The following is a 26,831-nucleotide window of genomic DNA, read 5'->3' on the forward strand; positions in this document are numbered from 1 at the left end:
GCAAACAAACAATCTAAGTTTTACTCAAGAAACTTGATGACCTGAATTTGTGACTATTCGAATGAGAACATCCACCAGATGTAAGATCTAACTAAAATTGCGAATTCGAAGATATGAAAACAACGAAATGTTATGGAGAGGCTAAACATCAAAAATAACAAAAACTAGCAATGACCAGCAGCCAGCAGCCTGTTTTGGGCGACTGGTTTGGGTGGGGGAGAGAGATAGAGGGTGCACCAATGGAGGCGGGAGATGTTTTGGTTGGAGAGAGTGCAGAGAGGTCAGGTGGAAAGGCGATTGGTTTGGGTGGGGGAGAGAGAGTCAGAGAGAGATAGAGGGTGCGCCAATGGAGACAGGAGATGTTTTGGTTGGAGAGAGAGTGCAGAGAGGTCAGGTGGAAAGGTCATTGGTTTGGGTGGGGCAGAGAGAGAGTTAGAGAGAGATAGAGGTTGTGCCAATGGAGGTGGGAGATGTTTTAGCTGGAGAGAGTGCATAGACGTTAGGTGGTTTTTGGAAAGTCGATTGGTTTGGGTGGGGGAGAGAGAGAGTTAGGGAAATAGAGGGTGCTTGGAACGAGAGTGTAGGGAGGCTAGGTGGAAAGGCAATTGGTTTGGGTGGGGGAGAGAGAGAGTTAGAGAGATAGAGGATGGAAACGTTTTTGAGAGAGAGGGGAACATTGAGATGGCATTAATTGCCCATCTCGCGTACTTTGCTAAACATTCTCTCACGGCGCACAGGCCTGACATGGCATTAATTGCCATGGGGCGCATATGTTTTGTTTTGCTAATCCAAGCGGCTGCCCATCCTGCCATTGAAAAAATGCCTGGATAATCCAGACCATTGGCGCATCCATTCCTTGTACGCGAGATGGTGTACTAAATCTTTTTCCTATATATATATATATATATATATATCAATTTAATTATTGTATGGATATGTAATGTCCTTGAACATTAAATTATAATATAAGTATGTGGGGCCTTGAGAGGGTCAATTACACATGAATTTTAGAAATTGATAGAGAGAAAAGCTTAGGCTTTTGGAATCCTAGCTTGGGGTTTGGAGAAGAAACCCTAGGTTTATTCGAATTATGCTTGTGTTTTCCTTGATTCTTGTTGATGTTGCTGGTCCCTCAAATTTCCCTACATCAAAGTGGTATCAAAGCCCGCGATCGACACAGAAGTTACTGTAGCGACTGCGAAAGTTATTGTAGTGTATACGAAGTTATTGTAACGCCCTTTTTTTTGGTGCCCTATGTCAGCAATAAAGAGGGGAAGCTATATCTGGGTCTAGGGTTTACTGATTTTGGCCAAAGTTTCATTAAAATGACCTAGATCTTGCTGATATCAGCAAATTTTGTTGATTATTTACCTATGGTTTTGTGATTTCGGCGAACCTATGGCAGCAAGAAAGGGCCGTAGAAGGGGGTTTTGCGTAAATCCACTCTATGATCCCATAGATGACAGAGTTGAAGAACTTGGCAAGTATAGCAGCTTGGCACAATAGTTCGTGACCCTCAATAATGAGCAAGATGTTGAACTTTCAGCCCAAGAGGATCTCGAGTACAAGTCTTTTCACTTTTGCGCTCCGTGTGTGGAGTCATGTGATGACGATAGCGATAGAAGACCTAGATGTAGGGAACATCACTCTAAGATTTTCAATTTGGAGGATGATATTTTTTTATTTTGACACAGATTGCATGGAAGCCAGCAAATTTTAGATTGGGATTCACCACCAATCTTCGATATATACTCAGATGAGCAACAAGATTTCTTAGGAGATTTGATCAAAGATAAGGATCACGATGATGGTGAAGATATTTTGGAAGAGGGTGAAGTTGTTGGTTTAATCCTTAATTTCAAAAATGCACTCATGGTATGTTCTAGAGTTGAGCCTAGGCAAATTCAGCATTGTTACATGGCTGAGGTGATGCAAATTCAACAAGTTTATGTGATTAAAAATATTTTATTGACATATAGTGACCCTTTCCTCAAGGGTTCCTTAGTTCCAATGCATAATTATTGTGTTATGATCAGTGCAGTAACTCACAAGTACCAAGATCATGTTTGTAATATTCGAGTTGAAGGCTGTTGTCGGAATAACGCCAATTTCATTTTAGCACACTTCAAAACTCGAGGACGAGTTTCCTCCAACCAGGGGAGAATGATGAAGGGAAAAATTGTTCTCATTTTTTATTTTTATTCAACTTTAAGGGGTGTATATTAAAGTTTGCTTTTAGGGCTTATTTCTATGTATTTTACTTTTTAGGAATTCTAGGGTTTTTATATTTTTTTGTTTATGTCATGGGAACTATTCACAGTAGTATTTATGAGTACTATTCATGGGTACTATTCACATCGGTAAATTTCTTATTACAAAATTTAAGTTTAAATTAGGATTTATATACTATTTTAATCATTGTATGGATATGTAATGTCCTTGACCATTGAATTATAATATATAAGGTATGTGGGGGCTTGAGAGGGTCAATTACACATGATTTTTAGAAATTGACAGAGAGAAAAGCTTAGGCTTTTGGAACATTAGCTTGGGGTTTGGAGAAGAAACCTCGAATTGTGCTTGTGTTTGGCCTTTTTCTTGCCGGTTTTACTGTTTCCTCAAATTTCCCTACATCAGATAATTTATAAGCCAGGAGAGTTTTGTGGTCTCCTGTAGGTGAATGTAGGCTCGTGAGAATGAGGGCTAAATCTTCAACAAACTTCTGCATGACATGTAAACAAAACTGTCGCATATGCTAGGAAGCAACCCTGAAAAGGGATACATGCACCTGTGCATGAGAGAGTCCCTTTGTAGTATAGTGATATATGCGTGTATCTTTCTCCTAGAGTGGAACTTGTAATCCATATTTTAGGGTTGTAGTTCTACTATTTATTGACTAGCTTTGACGAGCCAATCATGAGCCCTTGCATGAGGTTGTGGTTCATAGGTCTTGTTAAGTTGGTTTCAAAAGATTGTCGAGGATCACAGTTACTTGGTTGGGTTGAGTGCCCGGACACTCACTTTTCTTGACCCCTTGGCATCAGTCCACCTTTACATATCTTATTTTTAGTGTAATTGTTTATGTGAATTTTTGAAATTTTCTCAGAATTTTTAAAATTATTTTTCAGTGGTAAAAACACTTAAAAGGGTAGTTTAGAAGTTACAGGATTGTGGAGGTGCGAGGTGGAACACATGGGGCCTTTGGATTTAGCTCACATGTGCACCACTCTCTCATGTCTGGGGTGTGGAGTCCATGGGGCCCACACACCACACTTATGAGGTGGCACACACACAACCCCCTGCCACTCATCTCCTCCCTTCTTGTTTTTTTATTTTATTTTTAAAAAGTGTTTTATTAAAGAAGGATATCTAGTGTAATCTTTTTTGACACCTTATTTTGTGGGAGTTAAGATATTTTGTTTTTTAAAATATCCTTCGTATCTTTGACCAAATCTTTTATCTTTTGTTGACTTCCTATAGTCTTGTAAGAGAAAAGGGAAGTTCTAGAAGTTTGTTTTTGATCAATCTTATCTTAGGTTGACTAGAAGTGGATATGGTTCAAAGATCCAGGAGATAAGGTTCTTAGATTCCTTCCTAAGACATGATGGCTAATTCATGGAATGGAAGACTTAGTTTATTCCTCTCTCACCTCACATATTACCTAAATTCTTATTAGACATGATGAGTCATAAATTGAATAGGCATGCCTAGCCCTTTAGGCCTAATATAGGAAGGGACCCCCTCATTCTCTACACCACCTCCTAGCCTCTCTCTCCACACCATCCTTCTCTCTCTCTCTCTCTCCCCCTCTCTCTAGTGACGAAAAGGGTGTCACACCACCCAAAGATATTAGAGAGGGGCACGCCCAGCCTCGAGTAATACCAAGGGAGGTGCCATATGTGGCATGCTCTAAGAGGTCCAAAATGGGGTCTAAGAAATCCTAATCTTGTTTATGCTCTCAAAACCCTAGATTTGAAAGGTATTGCCTAAGGAAGCTTTCCACTCAGAAATTCAGCAGGGCCAATAAGATTAGAGTGTGGTATCGGTTAGGTAATCGGGTGTGGGGGCGGTTAGCAAACTCAAGTAAGTCTTCTTGTTTCTCTAAGTTTATTTTCATGCCATTATTTTTCAGATTTATTGCAATTTCCAGGAACATATTTGTATTGGAATTCTTAGTTTAAGCTTGTATTTAATCCCTAGATTGTGTCTATTCTATTTGGCAGTAAAAGGAAAGATCGTAGGTTGTATTTAAAGTTTTATTTTGTGTTTACAACGTTTTGTAGCAGTTGTAAGTAGAATTGAGATATATTAATAAAAGAAAAGACAAAATGTTTTATTATACTCCATCCAGTTCTTTCAAAAACAAGTAATTACTAAAGACTGATATCTTAAAACTGTAAAAATAAAATCTAAACCCTTGAAAAATCAAAATAAATAGGTGAAAAACATTTTAACAATTCTAAAGTACTTTGTCATTGCAGTAAAAATACCAAATATCCTTCTACATAATAGGTATTTTAAAAGAGTTTTAGGTTCTTGACATGGGTATAACTATGTTGACTCTTTCTGCAAATCATTTTACAAACTCTGACTAGAATGGAGCACTGTGCATGTTCTTTCACACTCTAAAGTTATATTACACATACATATCTTCAGACCATGCTCATCATCCATCAAAGCAGGTGGCACCCGCGCCTCTAGTCTCAATCTGGTTAATTTCAACAGTCATGGCTCACGTCTATCACACCATGAAACCTGCGTGCTTGTAATCAAAGTCATAGTTTATGATTCCTACTGGACACCCATACCAAGAGTCCTTAGGTTGTAAAATTGTTTCTGGCATTGTTGGCTGGGATTGTAGATGCCCACTATGCTAGTGAAAAGCTCTTTGTAGTAGCAGTCCCCCACTCTAGGCCAAGGTCACATCTGCTCGCAAGTGTGAGTAGCAGCTGTCACATAATCAAGTCCTACATTCGGAGATTCACCTATGCCTCCTCAAGGACCAGATCGCTTGTGGGTTTCTCTGTGAATACCAGTCAACCACAACATCCTAGCTGTTTGAGGAAAACATGCTAAACACAACATATATTGGTCAACCCCTATTTGCACACTCCATATACTAGTGCTCCAGCACTAGCTATTCGTAACCATGGGAATAAAAATATGCACATTAAATGCACGCCTAGCAAGAAAAGAAAATCCAAGAGAAAATGCCTTTGATGGCCACAATCTTCACATATCTCCCACTTGGCATCAAAGTCCATTTGATAAATCCCTAAGCCCCATGGCTTAAACATGTCTAGTGAAAAAATCTGCTCCCAGAGTTTTAGTTAGTGGATCTGCTATCATCTTTCCAGTGAAAGTAAGAGAAGGTAATGTCCCCATGCTCTATTGCATGCTTTATCAAATGATATTTACAGCTGATGTGCTTTGACTTGAGTAGAATCTGGGGTATTTTTATCAAGGCAACTGCTGAATTATTTTCACAATGTTTTTAGTGGAACAAAAATTGGGTCTACTTTCTTCAAAAAAGTGGGTCTACTACCTTTGAATCTGTGAGCAGCAACCCCAAAGCAACTACTTCTTTCTAAGCTGAGCACCAAGCTAGGTTGGTCAGGGCTGGCCAACCCCCGCCGTGGAGTAGACCCAATACATACGTACAAATGTGTGTGCGTTCGTATGTGTGCTTGTGTTGTGTGTGTGTACGTACGCATGCCATCGATTCATTGACGGTGCCCAAATGGTTTTTTCATTTATCAAAAAAGGCCATCATTGGTAACCTTCGGATAACTTGGCAGCAGCAGAGGGCTGTGCCCTTTACTTCGGTAGCGTGGTCTTTTCTTGAGACTCATAATTACAAACTCAATATTGATGGTGCTTCCTTGAGAAATCCAGGTTTAGCAGGTGGTGGTGGAGTTATCAGGAACAGTGCGGGTGGTTTTATTGCTGCTCTTGCAAAGCATTTTGGTTTTGCTTCTAATAACCATGCAGAATTCTTGGCATTTGAAGAAGGAGTTCACTTGGTTATCCAAAGTAATTGTTTTCCAATCCAGATTGAAAGTGACTCGGCTTTGCTTGTGAATGTCATTCAGAATCGATGCAATGCTCCATGGAGACTAAAGACGATTGTTGAGGAATAGTGCGGGTGGTTTTATTGCTGCTCTTGCAAAGCATTTTGGTTTTGCTTCTAATAACCATGCAGAATTCTTGGCATTTGAGGAAGGAGTTCAATTGGTTATCCAAAGTAATTGCTTTCCAATCCAGATTGAAAGTGACTCGGCCTTGCTTGTGAATGTCATTCAGAATCGATGCATTGCTCCATGGAGACTAAAGACGATTGTTGACAATTGTTGCACCAGACTGTTTTCTCATCGATGGTCCATTACACATGTCTTTTGTGAGGCTAACATGGATGCTGATGCCCTAGCTAAGAGGGCAGCTGTTGGCCCCGGTGCTACTATGTGGCGCCATAAACCACCAAATTTTTTTCCCTCTCTTTTATTACATGATCTGGCGTAATTGCCCTACCATAGGGTTATATCTTAATTGTTTTTCTCTGCTTTTTTATTAATGAAAAACGGGTAGCGGGCCTTCTCCCCCACTGACTTACAAAAAAAAAATGGTCTATAGTTTTTCATACACCACTTCGCTATTGTATTTTTTGGTCTAAAACTAATCGGAAAATTTCCTTTGTATTGAAGAGAGTCATCTCTTTGTGCTCGATATCGCCATTTTGTATATTTATTGATGGCAATAATATTGTTTTTTAATTGTAGAAAATGGCATATGTATATATATATATATATATATATATATATATATATATATATATATATATATATATATATATATATATATATATATATATATATATAGATATATATTTATTTATTTATTTATTTATATATTCACTGCAAAAATTGCATCTGACGATCTTAATAAACTTATGAGTCTTTCCAATCTGGGCATAATGTTGTTGAAAATGAAAACCTTTGATTCGTGTTTGTTAAGGGGTGAAACAAATACAGTCATAGAAAAAGTATCTCATATTCTCTTATGCCAGAAGGTAAGTGGGTTTGCTTGTGATATATAATTGTCCCTAATGCTAGGTAAAAGTTCTTGTTATATCATAAATTCATAACATTAGGTGGTGGTATGCCTTCCTAGTTGTAGTGTAGTAATTAACTGGTTGACATGATCTTTATAAGGTTAGGTAAAAGTTTTCGACATGCTAACAGAACCCTGATATAGGACCCAAAGCGACTCAATCTGCAGTGTAGAATAGGATAGTTTTTTGCCTCATTGCCATCATAGTTGGGACTTGATCCTATTCAAGGAACATATGGCTGCAAATGTTTTCCTCCCACAATGATACTTACTCTTGTCTGTAAGTACTTCACTATCACATAATTGTGAGAAAATATTGAGGAACAGGTAAAATCTTCAATGCTCAAATATTGCTGCATCCTTGATGGACTTCCATACATGGACCCATTATATTATCTTGCTTGAATTTTTCTCAGTTGTGTAAAAGGTCTGTCAATATGTCAGCTGTTTGCTAGCTATGGTCCTTTTTGATATGAGTGAACAAAGAAAACTGATGCAAAACTTTATTTGTTCCCTATGATAGTATGTTAAGAAATCCATTTACAAAATACTTCTCTTTTAAGATCTTTACCCCCATTTACTATGATATGTGACTTCCATTGTTCAATTCTTTACTGGCTCAGAACTTATCTTTTACTGATATTTAAATTTGTGTCGATTTTTTCTAGTCCCAGGAGTAATCGGCTGCCTTCAAGCCTTAGAGGCAATAAAGATTGCAAGTTCAGTGGGTGAACCTCTTTCTGGAAGAATGCTTCTTTTTGATGCCTTACCAGCAAGAATCCACATTGTATGTTTAGTCTTTTTTATATTTCTAGGTCTTCTTTGACATAAGTTATTTTAAATTAGAGTGTCTGCTTTTCCTGCATTTTTCTGTAAGACCTTTGGAACTTGTGGAATATTGCTCTTCCAAAGAGATTTAAGATTATCTGCTCCTTTTGATTCGTCTAAATTACTATATACACCCTCCCCTTATTTTAGTTGTATAAGTTTACTGTTTACAAGCAATGATTTGTTCTCATTGCACCATGAATGGACATAAATAGTCATGAGTGGAGTGATGTTGTTTCCTTGAACTGGGTGGAATACTTACTGCATACTGTTAATAAAATTGATTTTGCTAGAATATGAACTTGAATTGTCATCAATTTCATTCAAACTTTCATGCTTATTTTGAGTAAATGTCTATATCACATTCATGTAATACATATATGCAATTGAATATCAATACATCTTTCTCAAGTTTTGTGGACAAGTACTAACATGATGTTCCAATGTGCAATAACATTATATGCCTTGTATAGATTGTTTACAACTAATGTGCATGTATACTAATGATCCGATAGATGATTAGCATGAACTCGATAAGTGTATGCTCTTTAACATTCATATGCTTTTCTGCATATGTTCGAAGGTTGTGTATATGTGAATGCATAGACAAGCGTGCATTGTGCATTTGTTTTAGTAAATGCCAGTGTGTGGACACGCAGGTGTGTTTGTGTGTGTGTGTGCGGTCGCATGTGTGCATCTGCTTATGTGTATTTTGTACATGCGTCGGTTTTCCATGTGCATTTCTTTTGTATGTTCTTTCTATTTATGAGCAGTGCACTGCTTGTAAATGCTGAAAGATGAGCACAAGGGGCAATTACTGCTTTTTGCAAATGGGATTATGTCATTAATCTGGAACCCAAGTGATATGTTTAATTACATAGTAGATCATGTCTAACGTAATTATCTGGACTTTGATCCAATTATAAGATTAGAAGAAAGGCCACATGCACTTGCATGATAGAGGGGAATAGTGATATATGTCACTTTGTAGGTGCAAGGGTAGAACTGCCATTCTTTATTATATGGTTTTTCATTATAGTGATTTTTGAAGGGATTTATAGCCTAAAAACTAAGTGCTTATGGGCTGTGAGACAAGGTCTCAAAAAACGGTCCGCCCGGTGCCTAGGCGTCCTAGACCATAGCCACTACATGCCCAGACCCAAGCAGCCCAACACAGGCGGATGTACCTGGGCGGGTGCTCTGGAGGGCCAGGTGTTCTGGGCCTGCGCTTAGGGCTGTGGGTCCTTTTTCATTTTTTTAAGTCACCCAAAAGGGCAAAGAGGGTCATTTGACCCCCAAGATAGTATAAGTATATTACGGGGGTTATTTTTAACCCTTAAAGTTAAAAAAACACCCTCAATATCTATGCTAAACGTATTTATGAGAATCTAAAGTAATTTCTGATAATGGAAAGTATTTTTTGTGGATTGAAAAAGTTTCTTTTTCTCATTGAAAGTATTTTTCGGGTGTTATTGGAGGTATTAGAAGACTTTTGTGTGGTTTTTTATACTTTTGGAACTCAGTTTGTTGAAGACTTGGAGTGTTGGAGACTTGGATGTTATGAAGGTTTATTTTATGGATATGGAATATGGAGAATTTGAGAGTTGGAGACCTTACATAGCTTGACTTTTAAAGGTTTTGTATGGTTTGAAATTTTGAACAAGTTTATTCTCAACCGTGATATGTCATATGTTTGTATATTTTCAAATGCAATAAATTACAAAATTGACACGAATATATGATATATGTGCGGTTGGACAACAAATATATGTACATATCTTAAACATTTCTACTACAAGGCACCTTAGGCCTGCCTGGACGCTGGGCACCAGGCCTAGCATTTTTTGAAACCTTGCTGTGGGATAGTCCCCCACATCTGATGACCCTAAGTGTTTAATAGGCCACTGGGGATAGAAATAGAAAGGACTTATGGTCTTCACATAGAGATGGCACATGTCAAAACCATAAAGATTGGGATAGATGTTGAATTTATATGACACTTTCTACGAATTAGGAGCAAAGAACCATTCTCTAAGTACAACTGGCAAAACCCCAACTAACAGAGATAGAGGATGGTCATGCCTTCGTCCCCAAAGATTAAGGCATGACGTCCACCATCTTGGACACTTGGCTTCACCTAGTTATCCTAGAGGTTGGAAAGCTAGTTATAGCCCTCTATTGGGGATCTTTGCAGAAGGGGCCCACATGAAATCTTGTAAGGGATGGAACATTTGGAGTTTGACGCTGGTAAGAGAGAATTTACGGGGCCCTTTTAGCGGAGATATAGAATTTTCTGCAAAAGCCTCAGTACAATGAAAAGAGAGAAAAAAACAAAGATAAGTGAAACTTCTATAGTTGTTGGAGGCGGGAGCTGGTGTGGGAGCAATAGCGGGGATCGTTGCTTTCTAGGAGTTTCCTAGCTTGGGACTACCCACACAATCAATAGTTAAAAATGGAGAAATTATAAAATAAGATATCAATCACAATTTTCTAAATAGTCATTAGATGCAAAATTAATATATTGAAAATATGTTTATTATACTTAATTACATACAAGATAAAGTATATGGAATGCAAGTTTAATAATAATAGGTGTAGAGACAAGGAAGTAGTTAAGATTGACGACCAGGAACTACAAAAAAGATCACACTTTTGATATCTTGGGTCGATAATCTAGGAAAATGGAGAGATTGAGGAAGATGCCGCACACATAATTAGAGCAGGTTGGGCGAAGTAGAGATGTGTAATTGGAATTTTATGTGATCGTCGCATACCAATGAGGTTGAAGGGCAAATTCTATAGGACAGCTGTGAGACTAGCTTTGCTCTATGGGGCTGAATGTTGGGCGAACAAAAATAATATACCCATAGAATGAGTGTAACAGAGATGAGGATGTTGAAATGGATGAGTAGCAAGACAAGAAGGAATAGAATTTGAAATGAATCCATTTGGGAGAATTTAGGTATGGCACTGATAGGCGATAAGATGAGAGAGAGTAAACTTAGGTGGGCTGGCCATGTGTGGCGCCGACTAAGTACAACACCTGTTAGGAGGTGCGAGTTAGTTCAAGTGGAAGGACTTAAAAAGGCAAAGGGTAGACCCAAAAGGACGTGGTTGGAAGTAGTTCAGAAAGATATGGGGACTTATGACCTCATTGAGGGTGACCTTTAATAGAGCAGAATGGTAGACCAAGTTTCATGTTGCCGATCCCAATTAATTTGAAAAAGACTATGATGATGATGATGACTTAGTTACATACAAATAAATTTGGGAGTAATAACTGATTTTTATTTACTTGAGTCTTAAATCCTGCACAATAATATATGAAAGATATTTTTTTGGTCTTCCATTGTTTGGAAAATAAAGGATGTTATTTCTATCAAAAGTCCTGCCCTTTTCATCATATAACTCCCTTTCATTTCAGGATAAAAAAGAAACACACAAGCATGATGTAGAAAGAGCAAATAAATATGAAAATATATAGAGAGAGAAATTGATAGAGAGTTGGGAGAGAGAGATCATTCTTTGTCTTGTGCATACTTTTCTCTTTTTTTTTGTGCAACTCATACATACTTTTTAAAAGGATGATGTGTCAAAATCCCATCACTATATGCGACATTAGTTGGACCTGCCATTCCCTATAAAATTTTATTGGCTATTGATGCAAATTTAAGAATCTTTTTGCCTTTGAAAAATTTAGGGCACACGGATTTGTATAATTATTGCTTTTTATCTCCATTAATATGCATTTATTGCTTTTTTTATGGATATGAATTTATTTATTTATGATATTGACATGCATTCTTTCTTGTTTTCCTTAAAAATATTAATATATGGGTGGCTTATCTTATTGCGTAGGTGAAAATTAGAGGCAGGTCTTTGAACTGTGTAGCTTGTGGAGAAAATGCAACATTCACCAGAGATTCATTTCAGAGTTTTGACTATGAAAAATTCACTCAAGCTCCCTTCTCGGATAAGGTACTTTTGAATATCGCTTTTCTTTGTTTCATTGTACTTTGAATCTACTGAACATCTAAAGTAAATTAATCATGTAGTTGTAAATGATGAATATTTTCATGGTATTTGTGTCCTGTAGTCAATTGCTATTATGACACTTTGCACACTTTTTCTTTATAGCTCAATGTTCATTGCATGCTATGCCCTTTTTTTTACTTTTCTTAAAATAATTGTGCATATTATGCTTCATTAATTTGTTAGGTCATTCATGACTGGAATTGTAATACTCATGGATAGCATCAAAGTAATATCCCTAGAAATCAGATTTGAAAACTATATTTGACTTCCTACGATTAAGTATACTGCCTATAAATAGTCAAAACAGGGGAATCATTCCGCTTCTTCATGATTCTGCATTACAAACTCCCTGAGTTATTTTAGCCAGCAGAAAAGCCAGGTGAATGTTTTATCAAAGGAATTTCAGCTAGGTGAGTGACAGAGGAAATACTTTGTGGATTCATCTCATACCAGGTGCAAAACACACCCTATCGGTTTTCCGCAAAACCTACCATCTTCTAACAAACCAAGTGGGAAGGTGTCTATGGTTAGCCAAAAAGACGCTTTAGATCATCTTTGTTTTGGTTACTTACCTATGGGTGTGAGGGATAAGTTGGGTGCAATGTCTGTTAGATTTATATTTTCTTGGCTTGGGAACATTCACATGCCATGATTGATATTGTACTCCATGCAATGTGACCTTTTTAGTGTCTCACACCATATACTGCTGAAGCTTTCCATGATCCACTTCTGGGAGAGACACAAGATGGTAAATCTACCAGTCCAAGTTCTACCTCATGCGTCACATTAACCATTCCTGTTTCCCGTTGACCTTTTTGTCCCTGCACTTGATTAAAACCAGGATGATGATTGCTAGATTTTTTGCTTACTCAATTATCAAAGAAGAATTGATTTTTTATGGGAAGTGAAGGACATCAACCTAGGAGACACAAAAACTCAAGATGCCTATATGCCTGAAGGCTCCAGAAGGTTTGCATTTCATTTCCCCTTCTTTCCTAACACGTCCTAACCACTATTTAGTTTCTTAACATGCTCTATGCCATCCATAACAGTGCTTTCGTAGTGCAATAGACTCCTTTTCGGAATATTGCAAATTTACAGAGTCTTATTTTGAGTAAGGACATGGGGCGCGAGTAAGTACAAGCAGCTCTCTGATAAGAAAGTACAGGCACTTGAGAAAATGGTCGTTTGAGAAGGGAAATACTTTCTGCCTGGTTGTGTCTGTGTAAGGAAGAAGAAAATGGAAATTCGTCTTCCTTTGAAAGCCCACTTGCTATGTATATGCTTGTCATTTTATTAGCTGGTTCATCTGCAGTACACAGATTCTGATATTGGAGTGGCACAAGTTTATTGTTCTCGTTGAGCTGATAGATTCATAAAATTGTCTTCTGGTATATGCTTTGGATGGATTTAGGTTTCAACAGAAACTTCCTGTGAGCATGAGTGGCTGTCCCCCTTTAAACCAAGCTCAACAAATACATATTTAAGTTGATTAGCAAGATAAAACTGCAAATTTGCACCCCAACAGTCCAAACAAATCCAAACAATAAAGTTCTCTGTGGAGAAATTAATTTTTTCGCACACATAACTTTATCTTGATCGATCATTGGGTATGGCATCTGTACAATACCATCTTTGGGTATTTTTTGTTGGCTATTTCTCTCCCCATGGGAGATGAGTCTCTCAATTCGAGTTAGTAAGCCACGCTCTTGAATGCAAAGCTCCTTGACTCGTAGGATTCACCATCTAGCAATGACAAAATTTCCTCTCCCAAAAGATTTGGTTGTCCCTAGACTTTGAGGAAATCTTGCTGCTTGCTCCTTTCTCCTCTTGTTGATATGCAAATTAATGTTAAGAAATTCGGATGCGGATGCCTAGAAACCTAGGCGGCCCAAACAAAAGTTAAGGGGATTCTGGTCCATTATGGTGTTTATAGGGGCTACATATTCATATACACATATACATATACATATACACATACACACACATACACATACGCATATATATATAGGAAAACACTACGCAACGCCTATAGGCGAAATGAACAGTGATTTTGTCTACCCCCATCACCATCCAAAGTTCATCATGCGGTCACGATTGTCCGGTAGTGTTTCATTTTTCATTTTTTTTCTACAAATTGGAATGACCTGAAATTTGGAAAGTAAATTAATAAAAAATAGGGGAATCTTCGAAAAATATAAAAAAAATATTTTACATGAAAAAAATTGACCAAAATACCCCCGAAAATATTTGGGGGTATTTTGGTCAATTTGTTTTCCACGGATAATTTTTTTTATATTTTTATTTGATGCGCCTCAGTAAGATGTACATACCCTCTAAATTTCAGGTCATTCTAATCTGTAAAAAAATATAAAAAATAAAACACTACCAGACAATCGTGTCTGCGCGATGAAATTTGGACGGTGTTGAGGGTAGGTGAAATCACTATTTATTTTCGCCTATAGGTGTTGGGAAGACTTTTTCACATGCATGCACACACGCACGCACGCACACACAGACACGGACACACACACGCACAGAGGTGCAATGCACCTAAAAAACTCATCACAAATGTGGTTATGATGCTAAAAAAGCCCTTAAATTCATCGTCTCATCCTTGAGATGAATGGATATTCCTAGAGTCCATTTTCGAAATTGTAATTATTTATGGATCTGCTCCATTTGTGTCGCGTTTTGGAGCTTTAAATTTCATAATTAGAGGTGACAGTTTTTCATGCCATCGCCAGGCTTTTTGACATCGAAACTGCATCTTTCGGCATAGTTTTGAGTTGCCGCTTACTTCAACAGTATAAGGTTGACAGGTTATACAAATCTCACCCATATATATATATATATATATATATATATATATAGATATAATCAAAATTTGAAGTCTTCTATGTGTTATTGTGTTGTGCTATTTCAAATATATACAAGTATTGGGTGATAGTTTCCCAAAATCCATATAAAGTTGCATTTCATTATACATTAAGGTTGCATTCCATAATCGACAATCTACATCAACATTATAAAGGTGACACATGATTTACAAGTCACATCCCACAAAATAATCAGTACATAAACCCAAGAAAACACAAATTGACGAGTAAAATTCAAAATGACCAACAAGACTGAACTGAAATTGGAAATTGAGTTTCATCAGCATCCCCATCAACATTAGATGCATATGAATTTGATGATGATGCCATGCCATTATTGTAAGAGTCATCTCCACATATTGCTCTTCATTCCAATCCTCCTCTGGGTGTGCTTCTCCCCCTTTATCCTCCTCTCTCATTTCGTCAACCTCTTCATTTGAGATTGAGATCTAGTGGTCCATATAGGGATTAGTGGTGTCCCAGAATCCTCACAAACTTGATTTTAGGTCAAGCCCGCTCCAAATACCTCCTCTCTAGCATTAACCAATCACTCTTTACCATCATCTATGTTTGTAACAAGGTTCTCCCTTTCATTGTGCTACTGAACAATGACAAGGTTGTTCAATGTGTTCTGCTCAATCATGTTTCTCTTCTTTGTGAAGCTATTAGATAATATATGAATGAGTAATTTGAACTTTGAAAAACATAGTACATGTTAGGGATACAACTACAACTAACAACTAATAGCTAGTAACTAATAGGTTAGGAGATGGTGAACTAATTATCATTCAATGTGCTGAAGCTGCGCTCGCAATCGGACAAGCTACAAGTCAAATTCAATGTGCACATAACCTTCTAGCACAAATGTGGGCCACTTCCCCGTGGCTTATTCACCATGTGGCTAGTTTACATAAATGAAAATGCAATATATAAGAATTATAGTATAATTAGAACTAAATACTCAGTTTAGAAAATCAATGAATGAGTTAAACTTACCAAGAGAGATCTTGGTCCTCTGCCTTATTTCCCCGAGTCCGTTCCAAGAGACCCCGCTAAGAATCAATACTTTTCCAAGTCCATTGACACTTTGGCTTGGGCATTTGGATTAGGGTTGAGTTTAATGTTGGATTGGTTGATTGCGTTCATGAACTTGCTTTTGTTGTGTATCACATGATCAATGTAAAATGAGCAGGTTAAGGTAATACACTGTTAGGTATAGGGGCATCTCAAGTTGTGAGTTCCACTTCTCATCAATAAATTTCAAAAAAGGAGCATATTTAGCTTCATCATTGCCAAATTGTTTCTTGAATTCCTCCTTGGAACCTCCATTGCATTATAAATGTGATCGATTCTTCTTGCTCACTTTCCACTAACCGCATTACCTCCACCAATGGGAGAATATCACTTTTGGCAAATTGAACCCTATTCCAGAAATGAAAGCCCAAACCATTGTTAACTATTACTTTTTTTTAGGTTTTCTCTCTATAAAATAGCCTCAAATGGGTTTTAGGTTTTAAATGAACTTAAAGCCCACAATTTTTCCCTTTTAGTATTAAAAAAATGGCCCAAAAATACTCTCAAAGAGCCGCATTTCTACCCCTAGGCAGCGCCTAGGCGGGTTTAGGCGGCCCCTAGGCGGGCCGGGCGCCTAGGCAGGTGCCGAGAGACAGCCGCCTAGTTTGGCCGCCCAGGTCTAGGCGATGCGTCCAGGCCTTCTAGACTGCTTAGGCGCTGGGCGGTCCTTTTTAAAACTATGTTTAAAATTGAATAGAAATTAAAAATAAGCATAATTTTGCACTCCATCAATTAGGAAGAACGAATTGGGTAGCATGCATGATTTTTGAGCATGTAGTTAGGGTTTGAACCCCATTAAGTGTACATAATTGGTTATTATGTTATGTGTACATTTTATGATTATAAACTTGAGATGTTTTGGTGGTTAGGCCTTGTCAATGTTTAGCTTTAAGTCTAAGGTTTGAATTCTTTCAAGATCATCATCATAGCATTTTTCCAATTACATGGGGTCAGCTACACGAATTCTGGTCTACCATTCTGCTCTATTAAAGTCCATACCCTTAGTGATGCCATAAGTACCTATATCTTTTTGGACTACTTCCAACCACGTCTTTTTGGGCCTACCCCCTTTCCCTTTTCGAGCCTTCTACTTGAACTAATTCGCACCTTTTAACAGGTGTTGTACTAGGTCTGCACCACACGTGCCCATCTAAGTCTACTCTTTTTCGTCTTATCACTTATTGGTGCCATATCGAAATTTTCCTCAATGGATTCGTTTCGAATTCTATCTCTTCTTGTCTTGCCAATCATCCATCTCAACATCTTCATCTCCGCTACACTAATTCTATGAGTATATTGTTTTTTGTCCGCCCAACATTCTGCCCCATAGAGCAAAGCTGGTTTCACAGCTGTCTTATAGAACTTACCCTTCAGCTTCATTGGTAAGCGATGATTATATAAAATTCTAGTTGCACATCTCCACTTCGCTCATCCAGCTTTAATTCTGTGTGCGACATCTTCCTCAATCTCTCTATTTCCTAGATTATCGACCCAAGATATCGAAAGTGTGGACTTTTGATACTTCTTGGCCTTCAATCTTAACTACTTCCTCGTCTCTACTCCAATGTAATGTCTGGAGACTCCTTTCTTTTCCAACACCCACCAAATCAAATTTCGAGGTATTGTATTATAAGATTTCTCTAGATCAATAAAGACCATGTGGAGTGCTTTTCCCTTCGCCCTAAGCTTCCCAATCCAAGTATAGTATAAAATATATAGAAAAAAAGCCAAAGTGGGTTCAAAACCCAAACTCAACATTAGCGGCAACAACCCTTAGCTGACTTGACTACTTCAAGTATGGACACAACATCGATTCATTGAATAATATAAAATTTGCTTTTATTTTGCTGGATCGCCAAAGTTGATGATCCAGATCTCCAATCAATGGGTGGGTGACCTGTCCTACCAATCCGTTATTTAAAACACTGCTATAGTCTTCTGAGACACACAGTCTATAGGTTCTCTTTTTCTTCTAATGTGGATTGCAAAGACAGATAGTAGGCGGCAAATCTTGCCACTCTGGGCCTCACCGACTCTCTATTGTTTGTATACTTCCTCATCATGGTCGTCACCTAGCCAATTGAGAACATGTGTCATATTAACACAAGTATCTTTAAAAGTCAAGAGCTTGAGACTTAACATAGATCCTTATGACCTAAGTATTTAACATATGTGACATTACTTCTATGCATACAAACCAACAATTCTAATGGAAGAGTTTTAAACTTACCTGCGTGTGGCTATATATATGACATTAGAACAATTGTTTCATGTGGACTGGACCGCATTTGTACAATATGCGGTCCAGAGGTATAAAGCATCCAACTTAAAGATGGATGCAAATAGGTGGTCCATCTAAAAACAATTGAAACGAAGGGTTCGAATGTGTTTTTAATAGAATTATTATTTCTAGTTTTCAAAATTTATTTATTTCTTCATATTCATGATCTCTATGTTAAAGATTATATTCCCTAAAAATTAAGATCGAATTCTATTTCAAAAATAAATTTATTAAGGGGCCCGTATTTCTACATGTGCGGGCTTGGCGGCATGCTAACCGCATCCATAGCATTATTATGACTTCGCTTTCTTCAGTGTTATCACCACCACCTTCATCATGGCAGTAGCCTTAAGCATGAGGTCTAGCAGCACAAGGCGACCAAAAAACATGTGGCCTCTTTGCACCAATAAGCTAGAAGCCGCCATTATTGGCTGCAGCCCTATGAGTCACTACTTTGACCATGTGATCCTTCCCCACCTCCTCTGTACATTGGTCCACTGACTCAAAAGTGAATCTTGCTGCTTGGATCTTGTCAGATGCGTTAATGGACCTAAAAACATTAATGCATTAATGAATCTCGCGGCTTGGATCTCTAATGGTGACTTCGCTATCAAGTTTGTAATACTTCTGTTTCTCTAATCAGTCTATCGATCATTCATAATAGGGACCCTAGATACATCTCCCATGTGTCTCTGTGGGTCCTCAAAAAATTATTTGTGAGCTCCACTTCCTTTTTAAGTATTGGTTCCATGAGCTCATGTTGGGGCTTGGCCCAAATTAATCCACTCCTTCCAACATAGTTTGGAAGTTCTTTAAGTTAGCGGCATTGAATGGAATGCTTGCTTGATAGAGCCATCTAGCTACATATTGAGACACCTTATCCTACCTTCTTTCTTAGATTGTCCCTCTAAAGTTGTTTGCTCCGTTTCTCGCAACTGTAATCTCAAGATTTGGGGGTTGGAGGGGGAGTAAGAATTTATATGCCCCCCTTGCTTGAGGTTTCTTTTGTTCAAGCCTTGTGGCCTACCGTGAACACTCGTCGTTGGCATATACATCTTCCTGTAGTCCGTATAAATCTACACTCCTCAAAAGGTTATCATGGTTTTTCTTTTTCTCTTTCTTCTTTTTGACCTCCTGCGAGTGTTGTAAGTGCTCTAACATCTCTCTCCTAACCCCATGTGACACAAGTACTGTCTACCCTAACTTTGTCAATTGGATTTGTTAAAGAACTGTATTTCCAAGCTCTATGAGCTTGCTTACTTGAACTGGTTGAAGACAATGCCAATTTGTCACGACTCATGACCCACAGAACTCACGACATCATCTAATTAATTAACCTCAAAATTCACAAAATCAAAGTATTCAATGAAGTAAACCCCATTTAACTCTTTGTCTAGACAATACAAGAAAACCATATAGAGTATTAAATAAAAAAACTAGATATGTTCACTGAGCAAGTCTGGAAATACGCAGTTACCCAAATTTTGATGTGTGGCACTAAATGTAAACCAATCCAACTGAATAAAAGGAGGAAATATTTATTAATTTACAAAACAATATTCTAAAGCATTCATGCAAGCAAAATAACTCAAGCACAATCTATTTAGTAATTTTCATAAAACAAGTTTTTCCTAGGAAGAAACAATTCGAACTTTAGTTAGGAATCAATAGGGTAACCCAACTATGCAATGAAAGTCACAATTATAAAAAATTAAGGAGAAATCACCAAATAATATTCATTTGGTTTGAGATTAATGATTCTCCTAAGATTAGGTTTCCCAGCCTTAAGAAAATTTCAAAAAAAAGTCAACCTAAAACTTGCTGATAATTCAAAGCCAAACTTGTAAAAGTTCACAAAAGCAAACACCAGAAGGGAACTAAAAACAAATCATAAACCGTTTTACGGGAAATAGCAACAAATCCCAAGTCAAATATTCTGATATACTAACCTTTGCAAAATGAACTTGATATAGGCTCTAATTCGTGACCTTTGGCAGCCGAAAGTCCTCTTTTGTAGCCACTCCAAGCCCAAAAAGTATCCTATACGTTAACCTTCAATTTTGCAAGAAGTCAAGCACTTTGAAATGTTTTTGGATCTTGAGAAAAATCTGACAAAAAAAATAAATATGTCTCTCAAGAAGGCACAAATAGGGTTTTGGGGGTAGAATGCCCACCAAAACCATTTTCTGCCCTTTTCAAGGGGAAAATGACATTTTGCTTTTGGCTGAGGGCCTTTTTCTGCCCTCGGCCTTAGGGGCATTGAGGTACCGCTTAGGCAACTAGTCTAATGTGTGCACCTAGGAACATGGCCTCCTAGGGCACCCTCCTAGGCCTCTATTATTCGTTTTAGGCTGAAGACTTTTTGAACACTGATGCTAATAATAATATCTCCTTTCTTGAGAACTCATCTTAATGTCTAGGCCCCTGAGGGTTGTGATCCCAGTTATTGTACTTTGTAGTCTCATGTTTTATTTTCTGATACGCTTCATACACAGCTTTCAGAGCGGGTGATATAGAGAAAGTTCCTGGGGTCTGAAGACATATGTAAGCTCTTTCTTTGACATTATGGAGAAATACTTTAACACGTTTCAAGACCGCATGTTTTAAGATAAGTGTGCCCCCAGGTTGCAGGTTAATCTTTGTAAGGGACAAAAGTGGCACCGAAGTTCTGTTCAAGATGGTTAAAATTGTAAGGAAACAAAAAGGAATCATACCAGCCAGCAGTACTGGTTTAAAAAAAGTGCTAATTTATGTTTGTTTGAATGCATTCTCGCAGAGCTTTTGTTATGAAGTTATTCTTTAAAAAACAAAAGCCCATTTAATTTCCTTTTTATTGCCATATATGTAGTGAGTTAAATTTGGTGATTTCTTTAAAAACTTTTAGTAATTATGCTACATCACTGGGCTTCCACTACTCTTGTTTCACAAAGGATGCATTATTGAACTCTGTTCAAGGATTAAACTTTCAATTGAACCTAGTCATTCTCTAAATGCCTTGCTATGATTTTGCAGACTCGTCCAAAGCTGAGCCTTCTTCCAGAGAGTGCAAGAATCAGCAGCAAGGAGTACAACGAGTGTGTGGAAAGGGGGGAGCCACACGTGTTGGTGGATGTGAGACCAGAGCACCACTTTATGATCGCTTCTTTGCCAAAATCCTTAAATCTTCCTCTCTCTACCTTGCAGTCAAGGTTGGGGGAGATTGAGGAAGCCTTGAAGAGAGAGGAGTCCGATCTTTCTCCAGGTTCACATGCTTCATTGTATGTGGTTTGTAGGAGAGGCAATGATTCCCAAAGGGCTGTTGATTACCTACATGGTGTTGGCTTCCCTTTGGCTCAGGATATAATTGGAGGATTGGAATCTTGGGCCCGAGATGTCTATCCCAATGTCCCAATGTATTAGTTAGCTTCTTCCATCTTAAGCATCAACTGTTGTGATATTGGGTGTCATTGTTAAGTGCCTTAAATGTTAATTTATTTATAGGAAGAATAAGGATAGAACTATTAGCATTTGATGTCCTGACATTTTCACTAGAGCGGCCGAAATCCATTTCTTTTTTGGGTCACACCAGCGAGGTGTCTACCCAAGAGTTCATTTTTGTTCTAAACTGTTTGCATGGAATTATTAAACAATGATAAGGGTGAGGTCCGTGTAAGGTGTCAACTTTTTACTATTGAAGTAACGTGCACCGTCAAAACTATGTCGAAAGATGCATTTTAACTTTGTAACTGCATGAAAATCTATTGTCATCCCTAATTATGAAACTTAAAAACTTAAAAAGTGATGCAAATTGAACAAATCTACAAACAATTAAAATTTTTAAAAAATGGTTGGTTCAAATAATGTGGTAGACGCACTATTTTTTACTTCATTTTTTTTTTTTTCATTTCCATAAAACTCAGGTTTGAGAAGATCAATTTGGGGTTTTAAGCATCGGAGCAACCTTCGTCAATAAGATATGTTAATTAGTAATGTCTACTGAATTGGTAGACACGAGTATTGTGCCTTGAATGTGCCGACAGGTGCCAAGAACCACAAACATGCGCTAAGAGCCACAAACATCGTTGTCCATGTTATAAAGGCTCATCAAGTGTCCTACTGTGTCTATTGTCCATGTTATAAAGGCTCATCAAGTGTTCTACAGTGGCTTGTCATAAATGTGGGTGTCCAATTACAAGGCTCATAGTTTACACATTTCTACTTCCATTTGAAGGTATTAAATTCCTTTATTTGAGCGTTCCAAATATGTACAAGTTGCATGAGCATTAAAGCAACTTTTATTTTGAAACTTTTTTTCTATTAAGGTGACTTTATTTACTGGTGAAAGTTTGAACTTCCCAAAATTTCAATTCACGTAACCTCGTATTTAATGCCCCTAAAGCCATGACCCCTTGACTCCTATTTTTCTTGTAGAGATGAAGAAGGATTTTTTTTTCTTTACTGCAATTTTTAAACCAATAATTTTCCCCGTTGGGTGTTTTTAGACCAAAAAAAAAAAAAAGCAAAAATCAACTGCAACAATTTTTATTTTTTTTGTTGGTAGTAACACATAATTTAAGGTTCCTAAGCCTTGTATTTAATGCCCCGAAATCTATTTATTAAAAGAGAGAAAATGCTATTTAGTGAACATATGCGATTCTGAGTTGGTTATCTTGTTTCTTGTTGATAGGGAATAGTACTTATAGAAATCTTTTATAGGGAGGAACATTATGCTCCACGCAAACAAATTAAAATAAGCTTCCTCTCACGAGAATTTAATAGTATTTCGAAATCTTCATGTCGTACATTATGGATGAGCTACGACAATAATTCTGTGATAAATGTTATAACCAATCAAACTTTTGGTATAGCATAGTGCTTATGTGATAAGTGAGAAGATATAGAGGTGACAAATTATAACGAGATGTAGAGATAGAAAGAGAACAGAAAAACAGCAGTAATCCCAGCCAGACGAGCAACAACTTGGAGAAACCTAGGGTTTCTGGCTCACCATGAGCTGGAGTTCAAAAGTAATGAAGGAATTTTTTTTTTTTCTTTTTTTTAAGTCTAAAATCATGTGGAATGATCCCTTCAAGGCTTGACCGCACCTCTTCCACATCTTACATATTATAATTTAAAGCTGACAAAAACATGAAGTCTCCATACGTAAATAGGATCCCTAAAAAATCCTAACTTACCAACAAATTTGTAATGATAATTTTATTTATCTTAGGATTCAAACTAGCCCTTAATAATTGTATGATTTTTCCTTTCATATATCTGGTAAACAATAGCACCATCTAAAGTAACAAATGATCCTGTTGAGGGAGTGTATAGCAAACAACACCTCGATTAGGATGAAAATTAGTTCTTCCACTTGAGTTCCACGTCCTCTACCTCTATATCCTGTACCTCTTCCACCACTAATTGAATTCTAGCTTATTTTGAGTTACTGCGTCACAATAAAACATGATGAGAATCTGCAGTAGAATTACTCTTCTAACAACGGTTTAAGGTTGAATAATGCTTGCAATAGGAACGGCCACAATTCATTAAATGAGGGAAATGAACTCTTCATCATCACAAAGTAAACAAAGACTCTATAATCATCCCTAAAGCTTCTCAGAGTATAATGAACCTTGTCTGTTGCACTCAGAGGATCTTACACCGTAACAAGCTGATCACATAGGGATTTTATCTTACTATAGAATTCTGAGGCTGGCATGTTATTTCTTTTACATGCATGAAGCTCACTTTGAAGATGCAGTTAGGGCTTTTGTTTCCTGAGAAAATAAGTCATGAAGGGCCTCCCATAATGCTACAACAGTCAATAAATTGTTTACTTGATGAATAAGTTTCTCTAAAAGAGCGGAAGAAATCCAATTGATAAAGTTCTAGCCCTTAGATGCACAATCATCATAAACCATGTTGGATTGAACAATTTTCTTAGTTGTTTCATCTCCGCTAAACTCTTTTTTGTAAAAAATTCAACTAGAGGCTTTGACGATCCATTAATGGGCTCTAACAATAGTTGGTATCTTATGAAAGTTAGATCTAAACCTTTTAATAGTTTGACGTGTTGTGTTTAACAAGTATGTATTGAGGATTAGGGAGACCAATAGAAGTAGAGGAGCCATCGTTAACATAAAAGAAAGACCAACAAAGAAAGAGAGATAAAATAAGAAGAAGGAAGGGAAATAAAAACAAAAATTTAGTTTTGATGAGCAAAAGATAGAAGAGAAGTTAGGGTTTTGGAATAGATTTTGAGAATCGAGAAAGAGAAGAATAGTTAAGATTTTTTTTTTGTTTTGCTTTTGTTTGAGATATAAAAATAGGTTGCAAAGAGGAGTATCGTAAATTTCAGATGGTAGCATAAACAATAAAATGAACAGTAGTTACCTCAATATAGAGGAAATCTGAGAAAGAAAGATTAGGATTTTAGGAGTGGAGGATGAGGATGATAAACGAGAAGGTAAAGACGAAAAAAAAAAGTAGGGTTTTCAAGAGAGAGATAATGAATCTTCAAGAAGAAGGAAATATGAATTACCTTGATAGAAGTTGATCACGTTGAGAGCATATTCAAAATATCATGAAAAATATATAGAAGAAGAGAGAAGACATGCACAATCTTCTACCATGAAATACACATTAAGAAATGACCCAAGTCCTGCAATATAATATAGAGAAAATTAAGTGCATACCATATTAGGAGGGGTCTATAATCATTTCTTGGCGTGGTATTTTATTTTATTTTATTTTATTTTTTTCTAAATTGTCCCCTACCCGACAATGAAAATATCAGATATAGGGGGTATTCTTTCCTTGTTCTTTGTTGTCTGGTGTTCGAAATACCAGACAACTATCTAATATCCCCAATACCCAGCGAGCCTTCTCTTCCCCTATATATTTCTACTCTTCCAAATATTTGAATTTGAGGCTCACGAAATCACAGTAGTTATCATTGAAGAAACTTTGCTATCTTGGTTTCACAATTGAAATTATTGGGCACCGTTCAAAATATTTCGGGCATTTTCGAACATTTTTCGATTTCTACTCTCTCAAATATTTGAATTTGAGGTTCATAGAGTATGAAATCACAGTAGTCGTCATTGAAAATTACCACTATCTCAGTTTCACAACTGAAATTATTGGGCGCCAATAAAAAAATATTCTGGGCATTCTGTGACCTTTTTCCCATCTGTGGGGGCTTTTATCGTTTTCTGGCCCAAGAAAGGCCAACAAAAATCTCTCTCTCATTTAAACTCCTTGTTCCATACTTGACTCACAATACTTCCCTGTCTTTGTCTCTCTCTTAAAAGGCAGAGACCCAGCAGCTACTAATTGAATCAAGAAACAGGAAGAACAGAACAACCATCATGGTGGTCTCAACGAAACTGAATGCAAGGTGAAGGTCTTCATGGCGAAGTTCGCCAAGGAGGCGAAGTGCTATGACGTTACATGACTGATATGGCGCACACCGCTTGTCAGCATCCACTGAATGCAAAGGATCACAACATGCTATATTTGGTCTTCAAGTACGTAGTCCAACCTCGCATGACCTCATGGTGCACTATCTCAGACAAAGAATAGCTTGAGGACCAACCCCACTGCCAAGCCAACTTTGCCAGCGAAAGAAGAGAAATGATGGGAAGAGAGATCTCATTAGGTATTGGGGATATCAGACAGTTGTACAGTATTTCAAACATCGGACAACAAAGAACTAAAAAAGAATAGCTTATGTCCGATGTTTTCATTACCGAACAGGAGGTGGTACTCGTAATATCGAGCATATTCGACATCAAATGGTAATAGACCCCTTCCAATATAGTTCATACATAATTTGCTTTATAACATAGATATATAATGTTACATCTCGAGCATTGACAGAAATAGCCATATACATTATAGTAAATGACGTAACTGTAACAATACAATTATGTTATATCCGGCAACCACCTTTGTTCGGCCTTTTATAGCACAAATCTGGCTTGTACATGCTAGTTCATATGTGGGGCTGGCACACATGTTACAACATTCACAAGTCCCTTTCCTAGAGAACTCATAAGGTAGAGAAAAGGAAACCACCAAAAGTATATTTGTGCATTAGTACCCATAACACATCATATATGTCGTACTATCAAGTTTTTTAAAACATTTAACCAAAAGGTGACTCAATAAGTAATCATAGGAAGAAAATATACGAGTTAAATGAAAGAAAAGGAGTAAAATAATTAGAAACCAAAGTAAAGATAAGACAATATCCAAGGAGAAATTGATGAACCAAATATGAATGAATGACAATTTTAGGCATTGTGGTGGGAACATCCCTGAAGTTGATGGTGCTAGAGCGAATACCAACCAAAATCTAATTGAGAATAGAGTAATATTAAGGTTCTTGAGGGTTAGACTTAGGGTTAGATATAGAGTTCCTTGGCTTAAATCTGGATCCAGATCTTGATATAGGGCTTAGGGATGAACTAGAGTTGACCTAGGGCTTACACTAACCTAGGTCCGATCAAAGGCTTAGGAATAACCTAGGGCTGATCTGAAGATGAATTTGGACTCTCTAAACATGGTGTAGGTCAAGGGATGTTGAAATTAGGGTTTTTGTCTCCATCTTATAGAGTTTGGAGAGCTCTCAAAGTTATGCG

General features: G+C 37.3%; 1 protein-coding gene across 4 annotated transcripts in view; it reads left to right on the forward strand.

The window, feature by feature from the left end:
• CNX5 (co-factor for nitrate, reductase and xanthine dehydrogenase 5) overlaps positions 1–21,808 on the forward strand; it is a 75,434-nt gene extending 53,626 nt beyond the window's left edge. For all 4 annotated transcript variants that reach the window (XR_016042704.1, XR_016042705.1, XR_016042706.1 and 1 more), the window contains 3 exons: positions 7,776–7,894; positions 11,794–11,913; positions 21,217–21,808. Coding sequence is in view for 1 of the 4 variants with exons in the window: in XM_006829420.4 (XP_006829483.2) it covers positions 7,776–7,894; positions 11,794–11,913; positions 21,217–21,603 (626 nt within the window). In the remaining 3 variants the exon portion in view is untranslated. The remainder of the gene's footprint in view (positions 1–7,775; positions 7,895–11,793; positions 11,914–21,216) is intronic.
• Positions 21,809–26,831: the final 5,023 nt, after the last annotated feature.

Source organism: Amborella trichopoda, chromosome 10 (assembly GCF_054954075.1).
Source record: "Amborella trichopoda isolate Santa Cruz 75 chromosome 10, AtrichopodaSantaCruz75HAP2 v2.0, whole genome shotgun sequence".
NCBI classification, from domain to species: domain Eukaryota; kingdom Viridiplantae; phylum Streptophyta; class Magnoliopsida; order Amborellales; family Amborellaceae; genus Amborella; species Amborella trichopoda.